An 11,027-nucleotide genomic window follows, 5' to 3' on the forward strand; every position below is an offset into this window, starting at 1 on the left:
CTTTGTCTCTCTTTCTCTCCGTCGAAAACACGAGGAAATCACTAGGTCCCACTTCATCACTGTCTCTGCAACGTGCAGAATGAACGGAGTTGAAAGAAACAGATTCGAAAAAAACAGATTGCGAGATTACAAACATTTTCGCCGAAGCGATGGCTGCCGCCAGAGATACCCCGAATGCCAGGCAGGCCAATATCGTAGATAGATGTACCTTCGATGCTATCTTCCGATACTTTTTGCGTGTTGATGTTAGCCATCGCTTGCGAAAATTGAAATTATCGATATCGAAAGCACATTTTTTAGACCATCGTGTATTTTAACGATACCCGATATTCAAAACAATGAGCGGTGAATCTCTCAAGGCTTTTGTAGGTTAGACTTTTTGGCCAGCGGTGCTCGATCAAGTATTAGTTCATTGAAAAGGGAAGGGAGTAGAATCAGGAATATTCGATGCCAATGCCGTTGGCCTGGTCAATCTTCTTTTTCACCTACGTTATTTTTCTCAGATAGAGGTCGTTACACTTCTGCCCACTCTGTGACAGAAGGGATGGAGACAGGCTCACGGATGTGTGAGAAACAAAACCCCTTCACCCGGTATTTCAGATTGCGATGGCTGACAACAAGTATGGAAGTCTTCAGCCGTGATGCACAGGAGTTTACGCAACATGTGTTGTTTTCTTTGTCGGCGCGATAAAGAACATGCACTCTTCCGGCAGCATCATGTGCATTAGCCAACGCATATTCAAGACACGCTACTAGAACTTGAGTGTCTTAAATATGCCTCCAGGGCCATAGAGCCGACTGGGCAACTTTCTCTCTAATTCGTTGTTAAAAGGCACCTTCATAAAATGCAACTCGTTAACGTGTTCAGCAGCTGCTGTATATAGGCTTTTTAAAATTGCTTTGCTTACAGCACGGCCGCACCACAGGGCTCTTTCGGATCGGTTGTTCAAGCGAATTCTGTTACTTAATACCGTTCAGTAAAGGTAGCTGAACGAGAATAACATGTATGTTTTCCTTAATAAAAAATCGCATCCATTTTATTTTTTGGTGTTTCTCTTTTAGCTTTTAACGCACAATGCTCAGACCAAGACATCTATTTAATGATCAATCAAACCAGTAAATATTGCTGTAACTAAGAAAGAGCATCAAAAAATGCCTCTAATTTATACACATTTCGTCAGATGCTCACAGACCGTTCACATGAAGATTATTAGGTTGTTTTGGTTTATGAGGCTTAACGTCCCAAAGCGACCTAGGCTATGAGAGACGCCGTAGTGATGGGATCCGGAAATTTCGACCACCTGGGGTTCTTTAACGTGCACTGACATCGCACAGTACACGGGTCTCTAGAATTTCTCCTCCAAAGAAATTCAACCGCCACGGCCGGGATCGAACCCTCGTCTTTCGGGTGAGCAGCCGAGCACCATAACCAGTGAGCCACCGCGGCGGCGAAGATTATTAGGTTCAGACAAAATTTTGCGCGGCTGTTATTGGAATGAATCATTTCAACGTAACCTTGGTTTCAGTCGAATGCTGAAGTCCTAACGAAACCTACTGCGCCGACTGTAGAGTGTAAACAGAAATTGGAGCCTAAAGAAATCCGTGCATCCGGAATAGTTTAAAAGCTTTCAAAAATAGGGTGTGATCTCGAATAAGGAAAAATTTCATAACCCATCTAATCATATTACCGGGTGTATAGTGATATTGCGTTTCTGTCATGTATCGAAGTATCAACAATAAAGTATAGAGTATCTGCTTCGGAAATCAATTTTACTTTTTTCCTCTATCCGTACCGGAAATACAGTTTTTTAAGGTGTCGGGCACAGATATTGAAGAGAGTTTTTTGCAGCATCGCACCAAATCCAGCACAACAGAAACTCCATCTCGACTGGCATCCAAATAGACTGTTACTACTGTCGTCTCCAGGCAGGAAGGAGCTAACAAAAACAGATGAAAACCTGAAAGATAAGGAGCGTTGCAGCGAACAGTTGCGCCCAAGAAATTTCAATGCGGTCAGGCGATGTCAGGTACGAATTGCATCAATTATGTTACGCACCTGCAGAACGACGCTGTTCAAAACAGCATTGCATTGATCATTGCTAGGTCCGGAACTACTTTTATCCAATCTATCAATTTCGCACAAGCGAGAAAGAAGCATTGAAACTCAGCCCGCCTTGTGCATTACGAAGGTTTCCGGTTGCCAAGTGTTCCTCCACAGGTAGGTCGACAGGCCACAAAGTTTCCATGCACAATCAGAATCGAAGGTCTGCGATACACCATCACGGTGTGAAAGAAACAAAAAAGAAACATCAAAACAACAACTCCTAAACCCATGGCTTAAGTTTATAAAGCTGCAAATACAGACCCAGTTAATGTAATTTATGATTTTATGACTTTACTGTTTGCCCTAAAACAAAACATAAAATGTTCATTAGTTAATTTCAGACTGCTAATCGTATATTTTAAATCAACACCTTAAAATGTCCGCCTTGCTGTAAAATCCCCGTGCAGAGAGTGCACCGAAGTCCCTGTCAGAGTTTCTAAAATAAAATGACGCAAATATTTTAAAAATTCTCTCAGTACGCATAGTCGCTTTTGTGATGGACAATCAAGGGCTGGCCCTAAGTGTAAGGCGAACGGATAGAAACATATCTCTTCCAATACCTGTTCTTCCCCGCGTTCGGTCTGATCGCCACTAATATACCGACAGACGTTTATTTTCCTTACAAGTGTTCGTAAGCGCGTATAGTTCTTATAATTTTAAAACTCTCCACATCTAACCCATACTGACCAGGACCATAAAGTGGGGTCCCCTTCGATCTAGCCGTCTTTAACGAAGGAGCCAAGTCTCCTGAAAAGTCAGATCGATTTTCTTGGCAGCTTTGATCGGCTTTTTTTCTTTTTTTTCCGGCTTGCCTACTGTCCAGAGAAATAAATATCTCACAGAATGCTCATGTTTCAACCTGGCCAAACATTGTCTCGCCAAATAATAAGACCGAAAAAAAATTTCCCCGCTTTTGAATAAAATTTGCAAACTGTGGGGTTCAGTCTCGAAGAGACAGGTGAGCTAAAAGGGACGTCACAGTGAAAGACCGCGGATTAAGTTAGACCCCCTGGGGTTCTTTAATTTAGTATTGTCATTGCGCAGCACATGCACCATGTCTCTACGTGGCACTCGCGGTAATACATGACGTACTACGTCCGCCGCTACGAACGAGGGTGGCGCTAGTGAACACTCTCAAGGTTCGCTTACACTACACATAAGTACCCCCCAAAGCAGCAGACTGGACAGCGTCACCGTAGCTCAGTTCGCAGGGGACAGAACGCGACAGTCGGAGCTCGTGTCTTTGGATCCCAGCGGCGGCTTGTGGCTCTTTTTCTTTCTTTAATTAATGTGCACTGCTTAAAAAGCACAAATAGAAAGATAAATACATTCCCTATGCTCCTTGATTCAGGGGCTCTTGACTTCCGTAATGTATGAACACTTGATTCAGCCTACTGAGATGAAAAAAGTTCAAGACATTTTGTTCTGCGCATGTTGAAAATCTGCGAACTCTATGGTAGCTATTGCGTAAAAGAAGTACGCTTTAAAGTGATCAAACAGTGAATTTTAAGCACCCAAATTTTTTCGGCAGCAAGGAGAGCTTGCTTTTTAAGGTGCTGGATTCCGCAACGTTTTCTTTTTTTTTTGGAAATGGCCCAGAAGATTTATAGCGAGCGTTTTTTCAATTCGTGCATGCGCACATTTTTATGTATTCCGATGTTCGAAACCATGAAAAGTAAGTGCGATGGCGATTGCACGTCGGCGAAAGTGCTGTACCGTAAACTAATATAAATCTCACCCGCCAAACATTTTTAGTAGAGGATATCGCCCATTCCAGTTTTCACACCCAAAGCTGTTGCGGCACAATAATGCACTCTCCAACGAAAGTGTTATTGAACCATGGTTGCCGCTCCATCAAGCACAAGCAAAACAATCTGGCGCCGTCTAGTGACAGAAGCGAAAAGCACATGGTCGACGAAGGAAGCGTTGCTGTTCATAGAGGGCGCACTGGAGAGAGTGTAAACTATAATAAAACGTAACTAACATTCCTGAGAGAGAAAAAAAAGAACATTGTTCATTTAAAACTGATCACCTATGATTTATTAAGATGTGATCACGCAGTCGGATAAAGCGATAGTGGCCCACTTCCCCGTAGTACCTTGATAAGTCCTAAAAGGGGGACTAGACCTTCTACTGCTAGCCATTTCAATTTGAAGTGTGTCACAATATTTATGCGCAAAGAATATTAGAGTTCAATGAAGTTTAATCTCTAATTAGATTCCTATTCACGTTAAAATGAAAGAAAGCTACATACAATCCCACAAAACGTTCCTGATGAATATGGGCAGTTATGGAGTGAATTGTTTGACGAAGATGAAAATGTCAAATGGCCCATGAAATTTTTTATAATGTTTAATTTTTTATAATTTTTATAATGTTATAATAAAGCGAAGACAAACTTTGATTCTGAATCTTTTTAGTGCGCCAGCACTAAGGCTTCTAATCTCGAAAAAAGCCGTCGTCTAGTTGAGTGCCCGAATACAGCGAGACGTGCTGACATAAAGTAAATATGAGTGCAAGTGTGCCGCGAGTGCGCAGCGACTGGGTCCCAGCCCGTGGTCCCGAACCCGTGGCGGCGCGAACAGATCAGATTGGCCAGCAACTGCACCAGAGCGCTGTGCTATTGCCGCCTTCTTTAAAGGTATTTATTACAGTGATGCAATGCTTTATCTACAGGAACTACGTGTAATCACTGGAAAAAAAGTGTCATATCAACATGGCTAACAGCGCCGACCCAAGAAACGAAGTACGAGAAAATGGGCAACGCACAGACTTAAATATTGCATTGTAATACGACACACCAAACCTACAAAGCACCAGAAGAAGGGAATAAAGAACGAAGCACTATGCGTGAGTAACACGCCATTTCGAACTCGGTCTGGGCAAAAAGTTCTCTGAGGTGAACAATCATTGTATTGACGTGGTCTTTTTGCAGAGACAAGACGTTCACAATGTCGGCGATTATGCGTATTTTACGGAGGCTCTGTAATCCAATTATAAAGAACATGTCTTACGCTTCATCAATAAATGGCAGTGCCCCGCCGCGGTGGTCAGTGGTTACGGTACTCGGCTGCTGACCCGAAAGACGCGGGTTCGATCCCGGCCGCGGCGGCTGAATTTCTTGAAGGCGAAATTCTAGAGCACCCGTGTGCTGTTCGATGTCAGTGCAAGTTAAAGAACCCCAGGTGGTCGAGATCTCCGGAGCCCTTCACTACAGCGTCTCTCATAGCCTCAGTCGCTTCGGGACGTTAAACCCCAACAAACCGAACCAATAAATGGCAGTGCAGTAAGATACTGCGCAAAATGCAATCTCAAATTGAATCTTTTTTTCAGCGAACGTTGCATGACACTCCATAAGACTATCGCATCTTTGCAAGCGATGAACCAATGCTCAATCGTTTCGGGAATATTAAAAAGATTACACTTTACCATTCAGACAAAAATACCCTTTTTTTTCTAACCACGCTTTATGGGGTAATGTCTAGGTGTGTAGCTTCCAAGAAAAATATGTTTCTACTCGGTGAAATTGGCATATTACACACTATTTTGAGCATGTCATGTCCAGGGAAGGCAAATCTATACAGTGGTACATGGCAAATCCTTGTATACTCGACACGGAAAGCAGGTACTCAGGGGAAAAACGAACAAGCAGGCAACAAACAGCCAACTACACTTCATGCACTAAGCCCCACAAACCCGGACGATCAAAAATGCTGGAAGAGAATGGGGTTCAGTGAAACACGAACAACATTGACTTGCAGGAATGCACGCACTATTGTGCGTGTAGCGTCTCGGAAGACAGAAATGGAAACTATCTGTCGAACATACAGGCGCACTAAGCCAAGGCCGCCAGCACTTACAGACCGAGAAAGGACATCGCACCTCAGAGATTCAAAATACGTGATCCACACAAAAGCATACCGAGAACTGCGAAGATGTTGGATATAGTCTTGTGCACTGAATAATTATAAGAGCATAATATATTATCATTGCGCTAAACCGATTACACGACGTCACCCAACCAAGAATTCAGAGATCATGGCGGACAAAAGTCTCAGCATAGCGCTGTAATGTTGCGACACGGTGACTCCAATAATGTGCACTATGCTTATAGGAACTGAAAGGGGCACAAAGGTGTATGGGTGACCCACGTGTCCAATGCATATCAGCATACTCCACAGGTGTCGAGCCCCACATATCAAACAAGAAACTGCAACACTTCGAAAGATTTATATCAGCTCCTAACATTGAACCGAAGTCTTCTGTTAAACGAATAACCTCATCGACGTTTTCTCATCAGTGCAGAAAAAAAGCGAGGTCGCTTCATAAAATAATACCTCCAGTTCGTGATCCATAATAGGAAAAAAGTGACGGCTTTACCGCTATTGAAACGAATGCAAAATGGCCCAAAATATTAGGGCGAAGAGTATCGGGGACAGAGGGCAACGCTGTTTCACAAAAGACTTAATGCGCACTGTTTGTGAGAGACAGGTATTTATAATAAAGCGAGCGGAAGAGTTTTCGTAACAAAGGCGTATCCCAGTAGAAACAGTCGAACCAAGAATGACTTGATTTAAAGGTGGAAAAGCATTGAATGGGACACTCAATCGAGTGCCTTGGCGAGGTTAGTTAGCAGCAGTGCTAATTGTTACTAACCATCACTGCAAACCTGCAACAACATGAGCTCTACATGTAGATTAGATTGCATCGACCGTCCTCTCAAGCCACATGTTTCATGAGGTCCAATCAAAATAGAGATTGCAAGCTGTACCAAATTTGAGAGGACTTTGCAGAAATTCTCATTTTAAGGTTTTAAAGCGTGATCGCTCTGTAGCTACCAATAAATCTCAGTTTTTCTTTGTAGTCAGTTTTTGGCATTAGGATAGTATGACTATCGGGCAATGAATGTGGCAGAAATCCGACGTCAATACTGGTCTAAAAAATTTGGAGCAGGGCAGGGAAAGAAACACATTTAAATTGAAAGTAAAATTGCCCAAAGACGCCGTCATGTTCCTGGAGGTTTGATAGTGGCAATCGAGAAATCGCGTTTTCCAATTCACCGAAGGTTAAAGCACAGCTTTTTACAGCACACTCATCTTCACAAAGCTTCCCAATCATAGACACCCAGGCGCTACTTGCAAATCATCAGTAACGGTTGAACTGACAGCAAAAATAGAGGTGAAGAGACTTGCAAAGTCGCCAGCTATATAACTTGTAATTTTCACCAGGATGCGCCCACAGTACAGCTCAGAGAATCGCTCTCCGGCCACATGGCGACGCTCATCAAGCAAAGCCTCCCTAGTACTCTTCACAGTGCAAAGTACAATTGCTGCGGGACCATAGACGGGCTGACAGAAAGTGTTCTGCATCAAAGTTTGGAAGCAAACACTCCAAAGTTACAATGATAATGCCGCAAGCGATCACACTTATGTTGAACTGCCACTCATTGGCACTTTGCAATGCTTGTCATCGTCTTCATCAACTTCCATTCGTGGGAAATGAATCCTGAACTCATTGCTACTACAGGGTCCTCTTAAGTTGCGTTAAGCGGTCTCAAAATTTATAGTGCGCTCCCACTGAGGTCCCCAATTTCCGATTTCACCAATCTTTGCCATAAGCCTGACCTTGAAACTCAACCCTCGAGCCGAAAGCGAAATCAAACGTGAGGTGCCAGCGCATATAATTCGCACTTGCCCAATTAAGCTCAATCGGCTGTAATTTCTCGTTAACCTCAATTTTCTGCGCATTCTGAGGAACGAGCCCAGTTTCAGCCGTTCGGATGGTTAGCACATTGCTTCTAGAACGTTCAGGAGCAAAAGGCGGTAAAAATTCCATAACCTGTTATGCTGAGACGCCATAAAAAAACAAACAAGAGAAGCGTTTGTTGAATTCCGTGCCAATTCGTACCAACTTCGTCAAGAATCGCTGGATTAAAGCACCATTCCATTTGCCTATAAGTAGGCGCTCTAAACAAAACAGAAAATTGGCTCAAAATAGACCCAGACGGCAAGTATTTTAACTCAAGCCGCGATCGCGGCGGTGAGTTTTCAGCGATAATCTCGCGAGCTCATTCCTTTAGTGTGTAATTAAGCGCGCTGGGACGGTGGGGCTGTCCCAAGTTTCTTCAACATTAGAGGCACGTCTTGAACCGAAGCTGGCGGTATTGACATAACTGTACATACCTCTATTTATTTTTCTGTTTGCAGCAGAATTGCTTTAGAGATCATTTCGCATGCATAGCGCGCAGATATATTCACCTCAACAGGTCGGCGGACAACCGCAGTCAAGTTTTTGTCTATTTTTTTCTAATCGCCTATTTGCTTATTTGGCTGTTACGGGCCGAGAGAGGTATAAAAAGGCCTCCATTCACCGCACACTTCAGCAGTACCGTGTCAGCTTCCCAGGGTTGGAGCTAGCATCAACTATGTTTGCTGTAAGTACCAAGGCTCTTCAGCATGCCCTTCTAGCACCTGAAGCAATGCTGCATGCTTTTTGATTAACGATTTATATATTCAAAATGTCGCCATTCAAGTGAGCATAGTACATATGCTTCCGATAACAGAACTGTGCATGACAGAACAAGTCACTATTTGATTACCTGAGCAAAAGAATTTCTTAACACGGGTCAATATGATAATGGTTTCTCGTTGTTTCGAAGACCGCAGCGCAGAAAAGTTTAAGAGTTGCTCGAGCGCTAGCAAACCGTTATTTTTCCTCGCCTATTTAGGAACCCCTTCTTTGCATGCGCAAACAATCTGTTAAATTCGCGCTTCTGTGCAGGTGACGTCCTACACATTACGATAGCTTCATGCCATCAAAGAAGTCATTTGATCTATCATTCGACTTTCAGCAACAAGAAAATTTATATTTGCAGATGATGAAGGAAATTAGCCAAAACATACAGTGCGTTCAGAGGATGTAATCACATACTGCTCTTTGAAGACATTGGTTACCTGCACCGTTGTCACTGGCCGCTAACTTGCATTCAAGTGGATCACAGTATATTTCCTTATTGCAAGAAATAAAAATTCTGGAACTAAAGGCATCTGCGCGTCCCCAGTACCTGAATTTTAGGAAAGCATTCGTTGGAAAATGTTGCTCGTAAGCTTAAACAGAGAGGAATTTACTGCCTTACCACATAGCAGTCAGGAACTGTTACTGTCTACCTCGTTACCGACGGAATAGCGCTTGTAGGAAGAAAAGCTATTCGCGCTACTTCCAACAAGCTACCTGTTCGCACTTAAACACTTCGGCAGAATTCAGCAACGCCACACCCTTTTTACAACGCTTCTGTGCATAACCCGAAGCACGTTACAGGTTCAAAAAGGAGCAGCATTCAGGGTCTTTCCTGGACAGTGAACTGCATATCAGCCCTCTTGCCTTCACTTAGCTGCATAAACAATAATGTTTTCTTACTGTTATGCAATAAACTGCTCTTAACAAGATTTAGGATGCTTTGATGCCGATACTTAAGTATCTTTGCCCTACTTTCCTCGCCATATAATTTTTACAAACTTCACTTACATGTGCACAACTTCACCGGCGCTGCGACGAGGAACAAAGACAGAGAAGGAAAGACAGAGACAAGCGCTTGTCTCTGTCCTTCCTTTTCTTTCTTTGTTCCTCGTCGCAGCGCTGGTGAAGTTGTGAAGAAGTGCCAACAAGCTTAGATCACGGTTTTGCTACACTTGCATGCACTACTTTGGACACCCTCCACCACCTTTCTACACCAAACACTAAACCCCAGCCACCCCCCCCCCCCCCCGCCGCACACACACAGGTTTTAGCACACTTGCGAACTTTTTTTTTCATTTGAGTGCCCTATTTCTCATCCTCTTGCCCTTCTAGTTCACTGTAAGCATCGTTCTGGCCCTTGTGGCTAACGCTCTGAGCCATCCGGTCGTCACCACGGGAGTTGGTGTGCTCCCGGGAGTTCCTCTGGGTGCTTACCTTGGCGCTCCAGCCTTCCCCGCCCTGGCTGCGCCAGCAGCCGTGGCGTACCATGCCGCTCCAGCCGTCGCTGCTGTTGCTCCAGCTGTTACTCGCGTCGACACCTACCATGCTGCACCTGCTGTCGCTACCATTGCTGCTGCCCCTGTTGTGGCCGCTGCCGCTCCAGCCACCGTCACCAAGGTTGACACTTACCATGCCGCCCCAGCCGTTACTAAAGTGACCAGTGTCGAAACCAGACCGGCTGTCTCCACTGTCGCTGCCGCTCCAGTCGTCGCTAAGGTCGCCACCGTTCAGGCGGCCCCAGCCGTTACCCGGGTTGACACCTACCACTCCGCCCCTGCCGTGGCAACCGTTGCCGCTGCACCAGCCGTCACGAAAGTCGCCACAGTCCATGCTGCTCCAGCTGTTACCCGCGTCGACACCTACCACACTGCTCCTGCTGTTGCTACCGTTGCCGCTGCCCCAGTCGTGGCCGCTGCACCGGCTGTTACCAGGGTTGCAACCGTTTCCGACGCTGTTCCTGCTGTCGCCGCCTACCACGCTGCTCCAGTGCTGGCCGCTCCTGTTTACGGTTACGGCGTTGGAAACCTCGGCTACGGCTTGGGCCACTTCGGCTACGGCTATGGCCTTGGGGCCTATGGTCTTAACTACGGCTACGGCCTTGGCAGCCCCTTCCACTACACCAACCTCCTCCTCCGTAAGAAGAAGTGTAAGTAGCTAAGAGGGCTCTTTTATTTCTTATTGTGTGTGTTGCCTTCTTGTCTAATCTATTTTTATATTCTGTTGGCAGGGCATAAACTCTCGCAAAACAAGAAAATAGTATTAATGAAGGAAGGTGTCTCCGGAGGCTGTCAAATATATTTGTTGATTTCGGCAAAAGCAGTCAACGAACATAGCGTTTCAACATTGAGGGCAGTAAGAAAAGCGGTAAAGACTGTACTTCTCGGAAGACGTGCTCCCAAGGGTAGTA

The 11,027-nt window shown here is 44.7% G+C and overlaps 1 protein-coding gene across 1 annotated transcript; it reads left to right on the forward strand.

The window, feature by feature from the left end:
* Positions 1 to 10,108: 10,108 nt before the first annotated feature.
* On the forward strand, positions 10,109 to 10,774 carry LOC149363336 (uncharacterized; the record flags this gene model as incomplete). The annotated part of the gene is made up of 1 exon (XM_089568462.1): positions 10,109 to 10,774. A coding segment is annotated over one exon (666 nt), but the record flags the coding sequence as incomplete, so codon positions are not given.
* Positions 10,775 to 11,027: the final 253 nt, after the last annotated feature.

Source organism: Amblyomma mixtum, chromosome 2, assembly GCF_055824585.1.
Source record: "Amblyomma mixtum isolate Tamu chromosome 2, ASM5582458v1, whole genome shotgun sequence".
NCBI lineage: Eukaryota > Metazoa > Arthropoda > Arachnida > Ixodida > Ixodidae > Amblyomma > Amblyomma mixtum.